Source organism: Hyaena hyaena, unplaced genomic scaffold, assembly GCF_003009895.1.
Source record: "Hyaena hyaena isolate Hyena2069 unplaced genomic scaffold, ASM300989v1 scaffold_42, whole genome shotgun sequence".
Taxonomy (NCBI): domain Eukaryota; kingdom Metazoa; phylum Chordata; class Mammalia; order Carnivora; family Hyaenidae; genus Hyaena; species Hyaena hyaena.
Window position 1 is genome coordinate 1,424,271 of NW_024080674.1, and position 22,059 is coordinate 1,446,329.

The 22,059-nt window shown below is 48.1% G+C and overlaps 1 protein-coding gene across 1 annotated transcript in view; it reads right to left on the bottom strand.

Moving 5' to 3' along the window:
* Positions 1 to 16,791: 16,791 nt before the first annotated feature.
* Positions 16,792 to 22,059, bottom strand: part of TSHZ2 (teashirt zinc finger homeobox 2) — a 270,720-nt gene continuing 265,452 nt past the window's right edge. Inside the window, exon 2 of the mRNA XM_039230024.1 lies at positions 16,792 to 21,775. Within this exon, the coding sequence (XP_039085955.1) occupies positions 18,708 to 21,775 (3,068 nt within the window). The 3' untranslated portion in view covers positions 16,792 to 18,707. The remainder of the gene's footprint in view (positions 21,776 to 22,059) is intronic.

Here is a 22,059-nt window from a genome sequence, read left to right on the forward strand (position 1 = left end):
AATGACAGATTGACGGGAGATTTGCAAATGTGAACTGGCATCAGCGTTGCTAACTTCAGCTCTTGCCGCCGCCTCTGCTATGCCAGCATATTTATGTGCATAATTTGATTTCTCAGCCACACTGTTAGTACATTTTTAATATTAACTATGCACGAACAGACAGCCCAACTTAAGTTGCACTGATGGTCGGAGTTCATTAGATTGAAAAAGATGGGCATGCGTGACTAAGATGGAGGTGACGGTCCAACATCCAAGAAGCGACTCTGAACAGACACACTCCATTCTCAACGCGCCGAGCTACACATCTCACGTTGTCGGAAGTGGCGGAGCTCTTGTGAATGAAGGAAGGAGTGGATAAAGGAGGGAGTCTCTGCCCTGGGCACCTGGGTCAGGAGCTTGACACTGAGCCCAGGCGATGGCCACATGCATGCTGGTTTTCCTTCCACCGCCTCTACTCACTCCAAACTGGTCATGATGCTACACTCATGCCCTTTGCTTCCTATGGGGCAGGGGAGTATTAGCTGTTATTCATTCTTCATGAGCCCAGGCCGTGGACAGCTGCTCAGAGAATTGCAGTTGCATTTTGCTCCCATCACATAACGCTTGTGTGGCCTAGATGAAGGACATCACCTTGCTCCCTTTCCATTTCTTCATCTATAAAATGGGTATAAGAATGTCACCTACTCCACAGGGGCTAAAGCTTAAAGAAGCCAAAGAAGAGAAGTGCTGAGCCCCAGCATTTAGCACATAGCAAGCTCGCCATATATGTTCGTTCATATTTTATTTCCGCTTTTTTGGGGGGAGAGGTAGTTTTAAAAATGTGGAAGTCTGCTCCCCAGGCCCTAGAATTAAACAAAACTGGGGTATCTTCTTCTTCTTTAAAATTAAAAAAAAAATTATTTATTCTGAGAGAGAGAGAGAGAGAAAATGAGAGAGAGACAGACAGAAAGACAGACAGTGTGAACAGGGGAGGGTCAGAGAGAGAGAGGGAGACAGAATCTGAAGCAGGCTTCAGGCTCTGAGCTGTCAGCACAGAGCCCGATGCGGGGCTCAAACCCACAAACTGTGAGATCATGACCTGAGCTGAAGTCGGACACTTAACCGACTGAGCCAGCCATGTGCCCCATTTTTCTTCTTCTTTTTTTCTTTTTAAACTTTATTTATTTTGAGAGGGAGAGAGAGCACGAGGGGATTGGGGCAGAGAGAGAAAAGGAGAGAGAGAATTCTAAGCAGGCTCCACTTTGTCAGTGCAGAGCCCAATATGGGACTTGAACCCACGAACCGTCAGATCATGACCTGAGCCGAAATCAAGAGTTGGATGCTTAACTGACTGAGCCACCCACGCGCCCCAAAACTGGGGTTTTGACCCAAGCTCCATTAAGTAAAGGCTGTGTGAGGGTAAATCATGTAACTTCTGTGGGCTTTGGGTACCTCGTGGCAAGCGGGGTGATTCCAGGAACACATCTGGCACGCTGGCAGGAAGGATGCAATGATGATCATATAAATGGGTCTAAAGGCCTGGACATCGTATGCTCCTGCGGGTGGTCAGGACGGTGCCTGGGTTCTGGCACGTGGAGTCCATGAAAAGCACGTTCAAGTTTTTGTTCTGCTGCTTCCTAGCTGTATGATCACCTTTGTGACATTGGGTTTTTGCCCCTACAAAGTGGAGATTGCTAATGCAAGCTACTTCTGAGGATTTGGGGAGGCTGAAAGGAGAGACTAGGCGGAAGCCTACTCGCTCAACCTGAGCTCATTGTTACCGAACCCAAATCTTTGGGGCTTCTGTGGTGCGTGGCACATAATAGGTGCTCAGTAAATATTTGTTGGTTGGATAAGTGAGAGAGATCAGCATGGATATTCGGCAACTTTCAGATCACTCCTGGGAAAGATTTGTCCAGGGAAGAGGGCAAAAGGTCTCCAGGAGTCTGTAGCTGAGCTCAGTGGGTGACCAAAACAGTGCAAGTATGCGGAGATGAGTCTGTTGAAAGTCACCAGAGACACAGACGAGTAGCCTTTTCGTGCAAATCAAGGAGGGAGCTGTGATTGGCATCAATTGAGCACCTATTGTGTGCAGACTGCTAAGAGCCTCCTTATCTTTTTCTCATTTAACCTTCACAGCAGACTTTGCGGATATTATTATCCCCATTTTATAGATGAAGAAACTGAGGTTGGACTGTAGGCTAAGTCTCGAGGGCAGAACAGGGGATCAAAGAAAGAGAATATTCAATTCATATCTGCCGAGGGAACCTCAGGAAGTTCGGTAACCTGCTGAGGGGGCCACAACTTACAGGTGCCAGAGTTTGGACCGAGCGCATGTCTGGCACTGAGCCCCACCTGCTCTCCGACTGCTCCTTAAGGAAGGGTGGGAGACCAGAAGGGAAAAAATGCAAGATGGTTAACGGGCTGCACTGCTCTTCATATGTGAAGGTGGCATTCCTGTGTCAAGGCATGTGATTTGTGTCATTTGCCCGCTGTAACTGGGAGGCTTTGCAGCGACTCATCTCCACTCTCAGGTGGGCTGAGAACCTGGACACAGGGAAGCCCGTCGGAAGACAGCACTGTAGTGATGCCTCACGCCTGCCTTCCGCCTGTTTTCCCTTCGAACAGGCACACGTGCTACTCTCCTCCACTCATGGCCACTGGAGCTGCTTCGACTGCATGTGCAGTGTGTCTGCAGGGCCTTCAAACTGATGCCCTGCCTGGGACGACCCTCACTGATAATGGACTGAGGTCAGGGTACCAGAGGCCAGCCCTTGTCTCTAGAGGGGTCAGATCCGGGGGCATAATAAACACCCTCCAACTCCCCACGAGACCAGAGTGAGGCTGGGGCTTTCCCCGAAGTCACGCTCATGCCTGTCTCTCTCCCCTTCTCTTATCAGTTTTCTCTGAGAGCACATTCTTAAGAAAAGACTAGTCCAGGAATTTTCATACCAGGGTCTGATTAGACCAGGGGCTGCCAAACTGCAGCCTGTGGGCCAAATCCGGCCCTCCACCTGGTTTTGTAAATAAAACTTTATTGGCACTCAGTCACAGCTACTCATCGCGGTATCATCCACCGATGCCTTTGTGGTAGAATGTCAGAGTCAAGTATTACGAGATATACTACGTGTCCCACAAAGCTTCAAGTATTTGCTCTCGGGTCCTGTGATAATACAAATTTGCTGACCGCTATGCAAGATAATGCTCTGAACCCGCCCAGCTCTTCTCCACCTCAGGACCTCTGCACGTGCTGTTCCTTCTGCTGGGGGTCCTCCCGCCTTGACTCGGTGGCTGACCGATTGCTTCTCACTGTTTAGGCCTCAGCAAAAATGCCACTTCTTCAGAAAGACCTGCTCTGCCTGCCCCTCTAAAGTAGCCCTCCGCTATTCAGTTGCTGCCTTTGTTTATTGGCTGTGGCTCCCTCCATGGTTACCAGCGAACACACAAACTCTGTGAGGCGTAGGAACCTTCTCCATTTCACTCATTTCTGGACCTCGTGCTTGTGCATCGAATAGACTCAAAACTGTCTGTTGACTGAATGACAAGGAAGAATGTGAAACACTTCACAGGGGCTGCATTCCTACCCGGCTGGGGCCAGAAGTCAGGGGCTACATTACGATGGGCGCAGGGTAATCTGATCCTCATTTTGAATCCGGACTCCCAAAGCAATGGGAACATATTTCATACCCAAGCTGCATTAGTGGCTCGACATTTATTGCCTCTGGTATTAATTTGCTTGTTTTGCCACATTATGTAATGGGAGGTCACTTTCTGTTATAAGCTATAATTTTTGAATTTTATGATATAAATTGACCTGCTTCAGGAACCTGGCTATAAAGAGCCTTCCTGTCAAGGGGTCAAGAAAAAGTTATGCTGTGTTAATGGTTTTAATTAATGCATTAAATTCGCAACATTTTTCTTGGGGGCTTCATATTTGTAGGGTCCATGTGTGAGATGTTCAGGGAGCTTCCTGGTAAGTAAAGAAAGGCACACTCACATGCACATACATCTGTAATTCATTCTGCACACGGAAGCCAGAGTCATCTTTAGAAATGCCGATTGCATCATGCCCTTCCCCTATTTAAATCCCGTTAATGAACTCAGAGTAATCTAAACTCATCACCATGGCCTGCACATTTGAGTTGGGCTAAATATTCAAAGTTATTTCCCTCTGAGCTCACAGAGTCCCGGCAACACTGGCCTTCTTTCAGTTTCCCTCAATACTCCCAACTCTCATTCACCTCAGGGCCTTTGCACTTGCTGTTCCTGTCTCAAATCTTCTTTTCACTCATTTCAGGACTGGCTCCCTTGATCTTTCATGTCTCAGATGTTACCCTTCAATGAGGCCTTTTTGGAGCATCCAAAGTAAGTTAACACTACTGCCACCCAGGCCCTAAGTACTTTATTTATTTCCTTCATGGGATCTGAAATGATCCAGTTAATTAAGTTTTTTTCTTGTTTCTTGTCTTTCTCTTTCTATAACATCTTCAGAAGGGAGGGAAATGTTCAATTGTTCACTGCTATATCCTTGGAGCCTAGCACGGTGCTGAGACATAAGGAAATGTGCAATAATGTATTATCGGATAGTTGTAAATCCAATAAAGGAACTAAAACAAAGTGCTGGGAAAGAGACATTTGAGAGAGTTGGATGGCTTTAGATCAGAGCTTGGCAAACTATGGTCTGTGGGCCAAATCCAACCCACCACTTGTTTCTGTAGTGCCCTTAAACTAAGAATGGTGTTTACATTTTTAAATGGTTGAGAGTCAAAAGAAGAATGAATTTTTCTTAATGACACATGAAAACTATATGAAATTCAAGTGTCATTGTCCATCAACAAAGCTTTATTGGAATATAGCCACAACCAATCTTCTACACATCTCCCATTACTGCTTTTATGTTGCAGTGGCAGATTGAATAGTTGTGTCGGGGACCATGTGGCTGCGACCCAGAAAATATTTACTATCTGGCCCTTTACAGAAAACTTTTGATGCCTCCTGACTTAGATTTTCAGTGAAGAGTCCTTGAAGAAGATGATGTTTAAGTTGAGATTTAAATGAAGAGAATGGTTAATAGAAGGATCAGAAAGTCTGTATTTGAAGTCCCTTGGGTAGAATAAACACTCGTGAAATGGTAGCTCTTCTCATTATGCTGTGAGGTCCGAAATTAGGACTTTTTCCGCCCTACAGCCTCCCGGGCATCCCAAACTCAGCCCAGCCTATAACATGCCGACCCCACCCAGTGCCTTCAGGAGTGTGCACCTGACCCGGGCTGAAGAGACAGCATCCCATTTTTCCCAGCCTTAGGCATTGCTTCAAGAGTATTGTGACCTCACAGGCCGACTGAACTCGGTCTCCATAAATAGCCCTCCTGGTAAACAGGTTCTCTTTCTACTAATGCCCCGAAACTGGAGGGATACAACCCTGGGGCTGGTCCAGGCAATCTTGCTGTTTGTCTGGAAATGAAGACAAAGCAGAAGAAAGCTGTGCTGAGCGATGGGGAAACGCCGATTTCTAACGACACCCATCCTTTGAACCCAGGATTCATCCGTGCACGAAACAAGTCTATCCTTGGATGAACTGGCAAATTCCCTGGTTTACTAAATTAAGTTTGACTTGGTTTGCAGTCAATTATAAATAACAGATTCTGGTGAATGCAATTTGGAGTGAGCCTGCTGAACGGTTTTAATGACTGCTTCCAAATAATTTTACGGCCCATCTTTTCAGAGGTAAGGAAGATGTTAAGCTAAGCCAAGAGGGGGACCTAGTCCCTTGACTGCCAGTCAAGGGTCTTGAGATGGGAAACGCCTCCTGACACAACAGAGATGACTGAAGTGGATACTGTCTCTATCTCCCTTTAATAAGTGATCTTGGCAGAGTCATATAAACTGGGCTGCCTTCTACTTCCCTGGACTTTGGTTCTTCCCCTGGTTGCCACCTTCTGCTCTCTGTCACCTCCTCTGAGGGACAATCTGTATGGTCTCTCCCTTTTGGTCTCACTTGGTTTTGTACACCTTCCTTATAGTTCATATAAGGACCTTCCTTATAGTTCATAGTCTTCTTCACACAGGAGAGTGTCAGGCTTAAAGACCGAATTAAAGCTAAAGTAAGCAACCTTGTTTTTAGAGCACTCACAACATGCCAGGTACTGGGCTTAATGCGGTGGTTCTCAAAATGTGGTGCCTGGATCGGCATCCTGCTATCATCTGGGAATTTGTTAGAAATACAAATGATCTGGCCCAACCCAAGACACAAGGAATCTGATGATCTGGGGAATGGGTTCAGACACCAGGGTTTTCCCAAGCCCTCCAGGTGATTCTCAGGTTTGAGAACCCTTGGTTTAAAGCATTAGCTGGATCGTCCCCTGCAATCCTGTCCATCGAGCCCTGAGGTAGTTATCCCCATTTTATAGATGAAGAAACTGCATCCTAACAAGGTTAGGCATCTGCTCTTCCTGATGTGGAAGAGCGGAACTTGGATTCAAACCCAGGCAGCCTGACCCAAAAAGCCATCCGGTGCTCTCCAGGGAGGGTGGACATAGTGCTCAGCACCCGTCTTCCCAAACCCCATGCCCAGCTCATATTCCAGTTGTCTGGCAAAAATGCTGCCTCAGATCCACATGTTCTCCTGCCTTTTTGCTGATTCCTAGGGAGTTTTAGGGCCACTTCTCAACCTCCAAGAAATTTTCCACTTAAAAAAAAAAAAAAAAAGGTTGCCAGCTGAAGGAAAGGCAGCTTGAGCTTGAGAGTCCCGGAATCCCAGCTGCCAACAATCCTCACATCGGGTCCCCTAGGGACCTGGGGACCGCTCAATACACCGAGGCATTTGTGATCCTCAGCCTGCAGCCTCCTCTCTTGAAAATCACCTTGCCCTTTCCGAGTCCCCCTTTCTCGTGCATTGCATGTCTCCCCAGCTCATACCGTGTGGCTACAGATATGCCACTTTGCTCGTGGTGATTTATACGCAATCGCTAATGTTCAGCTATAATTCCCCATTTCAGATGCGAAAATGGCTCATCACGTGCACCACAAGGGCCTCTCTACAATGATATATAATTTAAAAATTAACACGAGGACAGAGGAGACTCTGCATTTTTGAACTAGGAACTTAGAGATTCAGAGGTTACAACTTGATAAGGTGAGCTCAAGGAATGAGAGGAGTCATTAAAACAAATGCCTCTGTTACATGTTTCCATGACTTCAGAGCTTTTCTAGCATCTTCCAGTTCACTCGCACTTGTCAAAGTGCATGCCCGCAAGTGGTATATTTATATTAGGGTACTTTTCCCCATTGTTACAAACATTCTCTAATTCCTGACACAGACCTTTCCGATATAAACCATGCTGTCGGAGAGCAAGCAAAGCAGAAAGAAATCAATGCTTGATCTCCAGCAAGGCCAAGCAGAGCTGAACAGCACGACCAAAAAGAGCTTATGGTGATTCTCTGGAAGGACTTACTGCTGCGTTTACAGCATTGCTGGCTCTGGGTGGAGAAGGGCCCAGAAGACTTTGGAGAGTAGAATATGCAGCCTGCCCATCTCCAAAGAAGGGGACAGTGACAGTGACGCAGGGGGGAGGGGAAGGCAGGGACAGACAACGTGAGCTGGTGCAAGAGGGAGAGGGGAATGATTTTGCATGTGTAATGCTCAAGGTACTGTGGTGCTTGTAGTGGTTCAACCTTTCATGGCTTTGTGACCAAGCCTTTTCCCAGTCTGCTCCAGCATCAAGTGGTTGCAATTATGGATTGCAAATTTATTGACATTTGACATCCGCATCAGCCTTCCTCTGATCAACAGTACTCTCTGCTGCCAAACTGAATAATTACAGAAGATTTTAGCAGTCATGGAGATGCCAAAAAGGTCATTAAATCATCTTGAAAAAACAATGTGTTCCTCCATTTCATCTTGCCAGTAAATCTTCCGTTGGAGTTAGGACCACCTACGGCTGATGCTCAGAGAGGGGGGCTGAATTACAGAATGGAGAGAGGAATTAAATTAGGATTGAAAAATAGGAAGGCAGGCACAGCAGGGACCTCTTGTTTGGTGCTTCATAATTTCTGGAGAAGCGTAAAGATCGTGGCTTAATTTTATCAAAAATTGGATTCTCCTCGGGAAACAGGCAGTAATGGCTCACTCAAGAGTTGGGGGTGGTCCAGGGGAGATTCACCAAGAGGAGCTGTATCTAGGAGCTCATCGAGGGCCCCACAGTACAAAGCCAAATTTGTCTTAATGCTCTAAGGTCTTCTCTGTTTGACATCCCTTCTCCTTTCTAGACAAGTATGGTTGCAAGCGGCCTGGCATCCCCTGAAGGCACTTCTCCATGCTCACTGCTTTCTGCTGCCTCCATCCAGATCACCACTGTCCTTCCCTTTGCCTTCTCAATGGCATCCTGCTTTTGCCCTTGACCGCTCTCATCCATCCCACGCTCAGTAACCACAGTGGTCTTCTGAAGGATAAAATAGACCATGCCCTTGCCTACTTAAAGTCTTTCAATGGCTTCTCATTGAGCTTGGGAGGAAAAAAGTAGAAAGTTCGTAGGATGGTCTACAAAGCCCTGGCTTGCCTCAAGCCCTCACCCCTCCCCAACCACTCCCCTCCCCCTTCAGCTCCAGCCCTCAACACTGGCCTTTATCTGAATCAGGTGCACCAACTCTTCTCCTGCTTTCCTGTCTGGGATGTTCTGCCCTCAATTTATCATGTGACTGGCTCCTTCTCAACATCCTCATTTTCCTGCCCTGATGCCCTTCTGTTTAAAGTAGGTGGCCCTGTCATAGTCCCTCACACTGTGGTATTTCCTTGGCAGACCCACTTTCTTGGGGCTCCAGGAATATTAGCTGTTAGTATTCTTATCAGTGTTTATTCGCGGATTAGAATGTAAGATCTGGGTTTCTTTTCTTCTTGGGGTGTAGCCCAGCACTTAGGAACAGAGCCTGGTGCATAGCAACTTCTCCAGGAGCATGAATTAAAGGACAACTGAATGCAGGTCTCTGATCATCCTGACGCAGAGAATGCAGAATGTTTGACTCATTCACCTGAAGGCGTCTGTCGACTCTGCTCCCATGGGCACGTGTGCCTTGAAAAAAGCATTTATTATTTTTTTAATGTTTTATTTATTTCTAGGGGAGAGAGAGAGAGACAGAGTGAGCAGGGGAGGGTCAGAGAGAGAGGGAGACACAGACTCCGAAATAGGCTCCAGGCTCTGAGCTGGCAGTCAGCACAGAGCCCGAAGCGGGGCTCGAACCCACGAACCGCGAGATCATGACCTAAGCGAAAGTCGGACGCTTAACAGACTAAGCCACCCAGGTGCCCCGAAAAAAGCATTTCTTAGCCCTCATGACAATGTTAGTCCTCTGGGCAAAGCACTTGACAGTGGGCTGGGTGGGAATGTTTCTCACCTTCGTGTACTTTTCTGGGCTGCACAGAACCTGAAGATCCCTTCACTTGGGGCTTCTATTATGCTGAGCTCTATGCTAAGGGTTTCATGTGCTTTATCTGTTCCATCTGCCTCACTGATGAGTGACACAGGTATTATTGTCATTTCACACATGACGGGTGTCAAAGAAAGTTATGACCACTTCCTAGATACTGTCCCTTTCTCCCTCCCTTCCTTCCAATATTTATAGAGTTGTGCCTGGGGGAGCTCATCAGATGCAGCCCCTAGCCTCCTGGACCTTAGAGGTGGACGCCATATTCACCTGGTAAGCCAAGGGCTTGGTAAGGAGTCCAGTGCTCCACTACTTCAACGCCCTACAACGTCAACTTCATGAAAATGATGCTCAAATATTTCAATAAAGCAAGCCTGTTTTGAACACCTATCGTGGAAGTTCAAATGATAAGTTTAAACACCCGAGCAGGAGCCATCAGATGTATATCAATCAGCTTCTCTGCCCGATCAGTGTCCCCTCTCTGCCATCCTCTCCCCAAAACACAGCTCCAACCATGCCGAACAATATGCATTTTCTGGAACGAACCTCCTACTCTACTTTACTTACAAGGCTTTCCTCTTGCCATTCCTGCTTACCGTGGGGCCCTTCCCCTTCCCCACCAGCTAGCTCCAGGCGGCCGAGATCTCTGCTCATTTGGTCAGATGCCCTTGAACCCCCTTGTCCCCCATTGGATGAGCACTTCCCCTGTAACAGCCCTGAGCTCAGTTTAAGCCTGGGTAGTGTAATGTCCTTCCTCCGCAACGGACTGTCCGTGGTCTGAGGGCAGAGCCAGCCTCGGTGTTGCTTATCAGCCTGGTCCTAGGAGGGACCACAGCCCCCGACACATAACGTTTCCTGCACGATGCACATTTTCATGTCTTCCCAGATGGACGCTCCTGAGCCACAAAATGGGACTTGGTTCCGGCACATTGTAATTGCAATTGTTGCTGTTATTATTAAAATCTGGAGACCCATTAGCCCACTCTTGATTCTAAGGCTGCTATATTTTAACGATGATGAGAGCAGCTCTCTTTGAGGATTTCTGGGTGCCTGGTATTGCCTCAAAAAGACGCTCTGTGGGTTTGCTATAATTTTCTCTTATAGCTACGTGAAGCCAGTCGTCATGAGGCCACTTGATGGAAGAGGCAGCTGAGGGTCAGAGAGGTGATGTGACCTGCCCTAGGTCGCTCAGCTAGGAAGTGGCGATGTGGCCCTGGGACCCAGGCTTCAGTGGCTCCAGAGCCCGTGGGCGTCCCCCTGAGTTTAGCTGCCCTGTGCTTCCCTCGTGTGATGGCCGGGCATCCGGAAGTCCCTGTCTCCTGAGACTTAGTCACAGGCCTCCCCTCCACTCCCAACGCCCTCCCACTTCTCCTTCTCTTACGTTTCTGGGAGGATGAGGTCCTGATTGGTCCTTTGACTTCTAAGCCAGAGCAAATGCTACCCAATAGGGACCCATCTCCATGGTTACCGCACACCAGAGAATGCACCAGAAGGTAGCACGGGGGAAAGTGGGGGCTACAGCAAATATGGAGGAGGAGGGAGTCGTAAACAATTAAACACGGCCAAAACCTCTGGTGAACCAAAATAGAATTATTTGACTGTGAAATCGAGTAATGTAGCATTGAAAATAACATAACCTGAAACATCTTTTTTTTTTTTTTGCCCCCTCCATAGATTGAAAAAAATACCAGGTAAACCCATGCGCCGTGAAAGTGCCAATTTGCTGGAGGGCCCAAGTGGTAGGAAGTTGTCTAGGTCAAAGGTTTGGGCTTTCGGGATACTGAAATTATTTTTTTGTCCCCCCCCCCCCAGCCCCCCAAAGGGCAAAGTAACTTTTGGGGACAGGGATCGCATCTCACACTTTGGTGCAGCGCCTGACGGAATTTAACACAGGGGATACCAGAAAGGTGCTGAGGGACGTTTCGGCCAAGATGTGGCTTGAGGTGTCATTTGCTTGCCCACACTCACTGTGCCATCTTGGGGGTCATGTCACCTCTCTGAGGCCGGTTTCTTCACCTGTGAGCTGGGTGTCATCAGAGCTGTTTCTTTGTGGAGCTTTGGGTTCAGATTGATTGAGATAATATGTGCAGAGGACCCAGCACAAGAGCCGGGACCCTGTAAATGCGCCATAAATGTTAATCCTCTGTCAGTATCGATCGCGACAAGCACAATCGTGGTAGCGGACACAGCTGTTTGAAGCACTTCACTTCTTACCACCCTTAATCAACGTCATTCCCATCATTATCTGCATCGAAACTCCAGGGCAGACCTTGCTAAGCATGGCACAGCCACTGGTGAGTTTTAACTGGAGCAAGTGGAATTTTTCAAGGTAGCTGGCGGCACCGAGGAAAAAGCAGAAGTCAGAGAGAAAGAGAGGCAGGGTAAAGCTATGCTCCATCCTTTCTTGGGGCACCTGAACACCACCAGGTGCTTCCATTTCACTGCCTCTCATGCTGCTACCACCCCTCCCCACCCCCCCGCCACCACCCAGAGCTGATTTAATTAAATCTGCGCACATAGTCTCTCCTTATTTCTTCAAATAAAATGGCACAATCCATCCCACATCTTGATTTAAGCCTTAAGCAAACAGAAGGGGATTTTTCCGAGGTAGGTGATAGAGGTGGGAAATAAAGAGGAGAACGGAGTTCATCAAGTGCTCGCTTTGTGGGTCTGGTCCAGCGGGGAGCTCTGCCCAGGCGGTCTTTTAGCTAATCCTCAACACAAACTGAAGAAGAAAGGAACTGTATTTACTGCCACCCGGTCTCTGCCAGTCAACTTGAACATGGATTTTTTTTTTTTTTGAGTTTTCCCAGCATCACTAGAAGATGACCCCAGATGGAATGCCCTCTGTGCCCAAATATATGCTCTGTCTCCTGCAACTAAAAAATTAAAATTAAAATTAAAAAAAAAAAAACAAAGAAAGACCATTCCAGGAAAAAACAACCGCCACCACTTTCCACATGGCCCCGGCCGCCTGGGCTTTGGGGCAGCGTACGCTTTCTCAACAGCAGCGCAAAGTTCTCTCGAGTCCCCAAAGGTGATGTGTGCCTTCAGTTCCTGGCACCCCTTTTCCCTGCCGTGAGCCTCACGGAACATTTACACTGGATTTAATGGGAGAACATGACACGCGCAGAGTTTCAACAAACTCCCGTTCTTCCGGAGGGGGAGTCGGGGAAAGAAGGCGGCCGCACACCACATCCTCTTCTGTTTTGGTGTCCTTAACATTATCTCCGTGGCCTACATATCATTTCACAAACTGCCCCGCAATTCTTGCAGGGCGTGGCGTCAAGGCTGATTTAAAATCCCTGCATTGCTAAAACTGCATTGTTCTTCATCAAGTTGAGTCATTTTTATGTGAAGTGTCAAGATCCCTAACAAATAACTCCTGCCAGACGAATCAAGTTCCTCGTCTTGGAGCCGTGGCTAAATAGTTTATAGCTTTAATCTGCTCACCGAGGTGTGCAGTCTATGACAGTAATTATAAATGCAAGGAGAAATTATAGCTGAATGCTTTAACTGCATTAGGGGCTGTTTGATGAACAATCATGAGTGCCTGCTCGTTCCCAACAATGGAGGGCAACTTAGTGTCAGTGCATTAGAGAGATTTCAGTTCTGCCTGGCGTTTCCTCCCATTTACCACAGAATGTCACTTGTCTTCTATAAAGTAGAAAAAAAGCACCGTGGAAAGATTTAAACTTGATAGTTAAAAGAAAAAAAAGACAAAGAGAGAAATGCAGGGGAAACTGTTTATCATTATGACTTTTCCCCCCGCCTGTTTTGTTTGGCGGCTGGTTCGGTTTCAAATTAGTTCATTGAAGGTAGCTGCTTGTTTACTTACGGGGCCCTTACAAAAAATCCCTCCTTAAGCCATTTTCTAGAAATCTTTATAAAGACTTCGTTAAGTGGAGGGGCAAGTTCAGCGGGGGCCCCTGGCGGAAGATCTGGTGATTGTGTGTGTCCCCCCCCCCCCACCACGAAGTCCTTGCCAACTGTATCTACCTAAGCTAATGACACCATTCAGCTCTTTATTTTCCCCTCCTCACTTTCACGGAAAGACGTTTTTAATTTAGCTGAAGAATTACACAAATGTATTTTAAAGACATAAATCCATATAAAAAATATGAGCTAATTAAAACATTGCACTCCCTGTCGCTCATGGATTTTCAATTTAGCGAAAGAAAAAAGAATTGCATCTGGTTAAATGAAAAGATGATACCGATGGCAGATTGGAGTAAATGAAAAATAATGTTACTCTATATTAAAGCACCAAATTATACACGTCAGGATTGAGATTTCGAAGGTCCCAATGAGGGGGAAAGTGCAACGGAGGGGGGGGGGCGGCCATGTGCGAGGGAGTTAAGCCAGATCGCCTGCATAAAATGAAAGCATTCAAACAGACCACACATTTGTTTCTTACTGTGTTGGAAATATGCGAGTCTTGTGGCTGACCCTGTGTCTGAATTCTCAGTTTGCTTCCCTCAAGTGAGAGTCAAGATGGGGATCAAGAAAAAAATTGTACATGTGTCTTTTCACTGGAATTTGGGTCATTCCTTGCTTAGACACTATGTACTAAATGTATGATAGCCTGACCGGACAAGGAAATTATAATCAAGAGAGCAAGGATGCTTTGCTTCACCCTGCGGACCAGTTCTGGCTCCCCCTGCTTTCCCGGTTTCAATGTCTCGTTTGCAGCCGGAGCTTCTGAGAGAGCTCTTGCCGATCTCTAGCTCGTATGCCACGGTTACAGCCTTTCCCTGGGCTGTTAGACGCACGCGTGGCCATGGGTAGCGCCTAGAAACCGTCAGACAGGGTGGCAGAGAAGCCGAGGGGCAGAAGAAGGTGAGTGTCAAGCAGTACCCGGGTTGAGCCCACCCGTCCCCTTACTGTGTGCTTTTGGACAAATCCCAAAACGCTTAGAGCTCCTTGCAAACTAGAATGATACGAATAACCATGCCTGGCTCGTGGACGAGGCCAGGAAGTGGGAGTTTTGCTGTCATTTGCTCTCATTATGATCAAGTAGCAAGTGGAGGCTTCCACGGGGCCACCAGGGACGAGCCCACGCGTCCCACACGCTGCAGGTGCGGCTGAAGAACGTGGTAGAAGCCGGCAGGGACTGCGTAGGACTAATCTTTCCTGTGAACCTACTGGCTGCCAGGCTTTCTGGAAAAGAATTGCACAGACCTAGTTAATTCTCAATGTTTTCTAGGGCGGGAGAACTGCGTGCACATTTTATAGACCTCGAAGCGGGCCATATCTCAGAGACAGTGGATGCGTTAGGATGTGCACCCAAGCCTGGGATCCCAAGCAGCCTCTGAAACCACCATTCCTTCCCCTCCTGGGCTTCCCCCCAGATGAGGCAGATGCCCCTCCAACGTGCTCCATTCAGCCTTTACCCCAGGGCTGCCCATCTGTGTGTCTGCAGTGAGCATCCAAGGCAGAGTCTAGTCCAGGTCACTGGCTTATTCCCTGGAATCAGCGCAGTGCGCGGCCTGGAGCCGTAGCCTTCTGGGTAGGTGGTAATGAATGAGTGAGGTTCTGAGGGTGTGGGATTTCACGCAAAATCTCGCTGCCTCCTTTTGCTCCCCTGTGACAAGGCAGAATCAACCCCTGCCTCATAGGGCAGTTTGTAAGAATAAAGTGAAATAACGTCTGTAAAGCGCTTGCCGCAGGGCCTGCGCATTTGGCTGCTGGTTCACCATTTTGCATCCATTGCTGAACAGAGGCTGGTGCATAGTAAAAGCACAAGCAATATTTGTTGTAAGATGAAAGACACTCAGAGAGGGGAAACAGGGAGGGAGGGAGGGAGGAGGGAGAGAGGAGGGAGAGAGGGAGGTAAGAAAGAAGGAAGAGGGGGAGCTAAGGAGGAAGGGAGGAAGGAGGGAGGAAGGAAGGGAGGGAGAAAGGAGGAATAGTCCTCTAATGGGTGAAGGAAAGGGCAATGCCTCTTATAGACATTAAATAATCCAGCCTGTTTTGCTCTTTCCAGAAAGCCACATAAACCATGTTGTAAGGGTTGCCAGAGTTAACCAAAAAAAGTACAGAATGCCCAGTTAAATTGGAATCTTAGATAAACAATGAATTTTTTTTTTAAGTAAAAATATGGTCCATGCCATATTTGGAACATGCTTATTCTAAAAACTTACCTGTTGTTTATCTGAAATTCAAATTTAAGTGGACATCTTGTATTTTATTTGGCAAGTTTACACGCTGTTCACCCTGAACATGTGTCTTTATCAAATCAGCTGTGGCAAAGGTGGCGGCTTACTGGACTCGAATTCGTTCTTGCCCCCAATTTCAAGGCGAGGTGTGTCGCTAAACTTGTACACTGTGTTACACGATAATGACTATAATTTCAAGTGCTTATGTATTTTAGACTCATGGATTTGCTTTGTTTAATTTCTATTCTTTGAGAACATGTGGTTTTTAAAAGTATATACAAATACTTACTGAAATTGCTTTAGAATACTTATGTCCTAAAACAGGGCTGTACAACGTAATATTGTCTAATTAATTGTTAACGAAAAGTTGCCTTTGCTATTTGGCAGAGTTTTTGCAGGATTCAAGACCTACCCAAGAAAGGAAAGAAAATTCCGGCTAAATTTTGCATCTTATAGAGAACATAGACACGGCACAGCTCCCAACTTTTCCATAAAATCTTGACCATGCTTTCTAAAACATCATGTCATTTTGTACAATTTGTGCTATCATGCATACCAACTAAAATTAGCACGCCGGATAACAGCCACCTCCTTTTATGATCATTTAAAAGCATCTATGCATAATTCTAAGCAGTGGGCAAGGTACTGCATGAGCATTGTTCTAGGAGAGAACATTCTGCCCGAGGTGACCAGAGTGTAAGAAAGCTACCTCTGTGCAAAGGGGGGGGGGGGGGCGCTGCTCAGGCAGATTGTAATATCTTTAGTATTAACACAAACACACCACGCACCTGCGCCATTTTTTGTGTGTCCACGCAACACGCATACACTCCTCTTGCTTTGAACGAGTCTGGAATACTCAAACCTGTTTCTCTGTCATCCTATCTCAAAAGCACAGCATCACGGTGTTCATATAAGAATGCAGCTTTGGTTTCGTATAATGATTACTCTGAAACATGGTCTTCAAAAGTCCAAAGCAGAAGTATTTATGTTGTACAAATGCAGAGGGATGAGAAAAGAGCGAGCCTATCTACGCATTGACCAGATTTGTTAAGAGCCTTTTGCGTAATTTGTTAAGTACCTTTTCCAAATTATCAGTTTACCTTTGCTTCCTCAGAACAGACATACACGATTCCGATTTTGACTAAGGCTTTCTTTTCCTCCCCTCTTTCTATTTCCATACCGCAATGTTTTGGCAGTGATATTAATTTTTTTTTCAAAGAATGATTACAAACCTAACAGGTGGAAAATTGGTCTTTATTGTAGCACAAATAAACATTACCTATTTGTCCTCTTTACCATGGTTTGGACTCTGTCACTACTATGGGATTGGAAACATCTCTCTTCTCTCTGGGTGTTCTGTATATATCCACCTTTTTTTTTTTTCTTCCAAGGACCAGAAAAGTATAATAGCAAGTTACATAAGATTTAAAATGTTATATAGCAAATAAATAGAACGTTGCCAATCCCCAAGCTCACTTATAGCTCCGATAGCTGAATTTTGGCTTTTCTTTCAATAGTGTGAGCTGAACAAATCATGCCTGGAAAGCAAGAAATGAATCTGCTGGTAGCACATTTTAATTATCATGATAAAAACATGCAAACAAAACAATAGTCTTCATTTGCGCCACGTAGACCTAGAGGATGGGTTCCCCCTTCATCAGAAGCTCTTAGGTCTTCTCACTGAGGGGACGGTCCTAGATTTTCACCCTTTGTTTCATCCTGAGCATCCTCACGCTCGGCAAATCTCCCCACCTGATGTGAGGTGAGCCCAAAGCCGCACCCATATAAACATCCCTCCTCCGTTTGGGAGCTCTGTTAGCCCTCATACCTCTGTGGCTTGCTCTGAACGTCTCCTATTTAAAAACAAATGCTCTGACAATCAGGGGTGGCTGATACAGTATTATTGGCTGCTCGTATCTTATTGTGAAGGAACTGAAGGAACTAATCCGTCACCTAGCGTGGCATAAACTGGACTGGCAAGTACTGAAGCTGTAAGTCAGCTCGGGTCCCCATCTGGGGCGCGGCCTGAGGCGGGAGTGGGTGGGGGGGGACAACTTGAATATGTGTGGAGGTCCCTAGCACGTAGTGGGTGGGGATCATCCTGAAGAGAAGAGAAAAGGAAGTAGACAAAATACAAAAAGGGAGATGAATGGGTTGTGTGAAGACCCAGCCTTGAAAGCAGTTGAAGACGGCTGGTGTGGCGGGACCGCCAAGGCATTTGACCTCGGTCTCCGTCCTCTTTCTTGGAGGTGACATAGATGGTCTGGGCACCAGTGACTATACAAGGCACAGATCTTCTATGGTACATGATGCAAATTATGTGGACATGGGACCCCATGTGCATTGGCAATGGGTGTTCGGACAGTCATTTGTTTCTTTAGGTAAAATAAGCTCTCAAGGGCATGCAGCGCACCTATCTCAGGTAAGGGTTGACGCTGATATTAGTCTATCCTAAAGAAAACCAAAAGATGAGAGAAGAAAGTAAGCTCCCTCTCTTTTCACCCCAGTGCTCTGCAGTGAACGTTCTTCTGCCCTCTGACTACAGCGCAGATGCTCTTTCCTAGCGAACCTAACGGAGGCGATAAACATAGGGACGGGCGGGGCAGGTAGCAATCGCTGAAAGGAAGCTGCAAAAAGCTTTAATTACAAGTAATAATAATAAAGTTCACGAGCTGATTAAGAAATCTCTGCATAGCGGCTGCCCCCAGGAGCTCTGCTTCGCTCACTCTGTTCCTCACCCTTTACTCACTTCCTAAGTCATTAGCATCGCTATAAAGGTGAGGGGCGGGGGGTGAAACGGGACGGTGAGGGAAGTCTGTACGTCTTAATTAAAATGAGGTGTAGCCTTGGTTGGACCTTTGGAGTTGGGCCTTGGGGTCCCCAAGGGGATCACGCGTCATGAGGCGCTCATCTGTGAACACCATCTCTCTGAACCCATTTCCTTCTCTTCACCAACTCTAATCTGGAGACATTGAGAGAATGGTTAGGACTTATGTTCTAGTCTCTCATACAAATAAGTCCTATTCCAGCAGGCTACTGTCCTCTTGGTACCGGGAGACATGAGCTGCCTCTACACAGACCCATCTCCCATCAAGAAGGTCCTCACAAGGCTACTGTCCCATCACCTGGGAGCAAACCCATACCTGAAGAGCTATTCCTCATCCACGTCTGTTACAAACTGTGAGTGGTGTTCGGGTGACTTGCTGTGCGTTTTGCTTAGGTGGAGTTTCACTGCATGTTTGCTCACAAATGTCCGACAGCACAACTTACACTTGAATTTAGAGTCTGTGTCCTCTTCGCCAGCTATGGTTTCCGGAGACCTCTGAGCCGACGACACCCGCGAGATCTCTTGCTCCACCTTGCCTTGCTGTTCTACTGCCATGCGGGTCATGTCCTTCATTTGGAAACCAAGGTGCGACTCCAAGTGGCTGATGTAGGTGGAAGGGGTTCTGAACTGGGAGGCACAGTCACTGCAATAAAAGATGGGGTGTCCTTTGTCCATGTTTTTCAGGAATTTTGTCCCGCCCGTTTTCCGAAGCTGGTACTTGACGTTTGCCAGCCAGTGGCTGATTGTGGTCATCGAGAGCCCCGTGAACTTCGAGATTTGCATGCGCTCCTGAGGGCCCAGGTCGGACAGCAGGTACTTGCCCTCGGATGTCTGGAAGAGGCTCGAGGCGAACTGCGCTTGCAAGATCAGGAGGTGCTGAGGGTTCCAGTTGGACTGCCGGCCTTTCCTCTTATGCAAAGTCGAGACCTCGCTGGAAACATCCTCAAAGCGCCTGACGTCCATCTCCAGCTTCATGGGGGCACCCCGCGAGGAAGCGGCGGGCTTCGGGGTGGTGGCTTTGGGGAGGACCTTGACCATGTCGGCGATGTCAGACAGAGCATGCTTCTGAGGTGGGGACGTGCAGGATTGTGCTTGCGAGGACTCGGCTTTCTTGCTCTTGGACTTGGTCAGGTCGATGGGCTGATCGTTGCTCTCAAACAGGTAGCGTCTGGACACACTGGCTGGCCGCGTGGGGGCAGGACTCAAGCCCGGCTTGTCCATGACGCCGAGACTCGACTTGTGGAACATCGACATTGTGCTTGAGCTTGGGCTGGAGCAGGAAGGGGAGCGCAGGGGTTCCGTGGCCTTGCCCAGGTGATTGTTCAGGACAGACTGCAGGGCGCTAAGCGGGCTGATGCACGGCAGGGCCGGTGCTCGCGTGGGCAGGGCGCACCCGTTGCTGAGGGAGTGCGATGGCTCGAGGGGCGGGCGTTTCTCAGCCTCGCCGCCCTCCTCCACCAGCCTGGCCTCCTCCTTCAGGGGACAAGGCTCAGCCTTCTTGGACTCAGAAGGGGTTTCGCTTTTGGAGAAAGCATCCCCCTCACTGTGGCTGAAAGGTGAGGCCTCTTCCTGGGGACTTTCTTTCCCACATTCCTTCATGACTTCATCTTTGTCGTCCGGCTCCTTCTTCACTTGAGTGTATGGGGCCAGGTTGGTGGGCACAGAGACCAGCGGCATCACTTTCCACTTTGGTGCTATTGGCCTTAGCTTGTTGGTGAGGTTGGGGCGAATCTGCAGTACCTGGGATCCCATGGGCAAGGCAGGCTTGGCGCCCTCCGACAGCTGATAGGCCGCGTGGATGCTGGGGTACGCACTCCAGCTGGGAGCCCCATTCTGCGCTTTGTTGATGGCTGTGGTGACAGTGTTTTCCAAGGACTTCAAAATGTCCCCTCCGCCCTTGGAGCCATCTTCCAAATCCTCCTCCCTTAGATACTGATATTTTATCGTAGGGTCTAAAGGCTTCTGGAGAGGGTCTTCATACTCCTCGCTTTTCATGACTTTCTCGTCCTTGCTGATCTCCTCTGGTTTTTCCTTTTTGCTCTCTTTCTTCGGCTCGGTGGTAGAGGCCGCACGGTCAGAGGCAGAGTCACCTGACGGCTTGGGAGCCAGCGAATCACTGTTTGGGGCGTCCGACAAAGACTGCATTTTCTCCACGGCCAGCGGGTCTAGTACCAGCTGCTTGCCTTTCTTGGAGGCAGAGCTGGTGACCTTGAGAAAGTGCCCTGTGACCATCATGTGGGTGGTGAGCTGCTGCAGGGTGTCGTGGGAGCTGCCGCACTCCATGCACTTGAGGATCTGGGACTTGCAGGCCTCGAACTGCCAGGTGTAGCTGGCGCCGTTCTGGTAGCCGTAGCGGTTGTTGGACGACAGCTGCAGGCTGGCCGTCTTCTGAGAGGAGAACGACTCCGCAAATGAGCCTGTGGTCGAGTCAGGGGAGCAAGGTCGATTGATGTCGAAGACGCGCTTCTTGGCCGGAGTGACCATCTTCGACGAAATGGTGGGCACTGGCTCCTTCAAAGGCACTTTTTGGTAATGTTTTGTTTTTATCATATGGACGCTCAAGTCTTGGAGGGAATCGAAGGAGTCGCCACAAAACATGCATTTCAGGACCTTCTGAGCATCTTCCTTGTCCATATCCTGGAAAGCCCGTTTCCGGGGCTTTGAGTAGCTCGTGGGTCTCAGCTTGTCCTTTTTGCGGTTGTCATCTTGATAGTGGCCCGTTTCATTCATGTGCACGGTCAGCTCGACCAGGGTGTCGTAGGCGGCGCTGCACTGCCGGCACCGGAACCGGCTGGCCCCGGTGAACACCGTGCCGCACATCTTACTGCTCTGACGGTACAGCTGCACCGAGCTGAACAGGCTGGGCTTCCCCACGGATCTGGAGGGCAAGTTCTGCTGTAGGCTTTTGGACAGCGCGTCCTGATGCCAATCGAAATCAGTCTTGTTGCTGCCATTGCGGGTGTCGCAGTGCCGCCTCTCGCTGCTGGACAGCTTGAAGCCGAGGCCCAGGCCCGACCAGTAGGAATCGGACAGGATGTTGGCGTAGACGGCGGTCATTTTATCCATGCAGTTGTGGCTTTCGTTGGGAAGCTTGGGGTGCACGCTGGCTTTCTTGTCCGAGGCATCTCGACCACACACGCTCTTGATGTCTGACACCTGATCACTGGCATCGCTCAGCAGAGACTCATTCTCCACATCCTGATTGGACAGGTGACTTCCTGGAGAGTTCTGGTAGCTGAAGCAGCCCTTCTGCTCTGGGCCCGTTTCTAGCTCCTCGTCTGTCCCCGGGTCATTGCTGCCCTGAAGCTGAGCTACCGAACCACTGTCCTCCTCTTCCTCCTCTTCTTCTTTTATTTCCTCTTCTTCCTTCAGCTGTTCCTCCTGGGCGTAGCCTGCAGGAGAAGAAGAGGAAGAGATGAAATAATAGTGACAGGTTGCATATTCTGTCCCAATGTCCTCGCTTAGACTAAGTGCTTCCAATACTGAATTGAATAGCAATTGAATCTACACTTTTATTAACTGCAAACAATGAACACAGGAAAAAGCCAAATGATGTCTCTTGTGCTATCTAATGCCTTTTTTTTAAATTGACAGGAGTCACAAATCTTTTTAAATGCCTAGCATCCCAGGTTAATAACGTTCACGTTTAAGGAATATCACTCTAGTGCTCTGATAG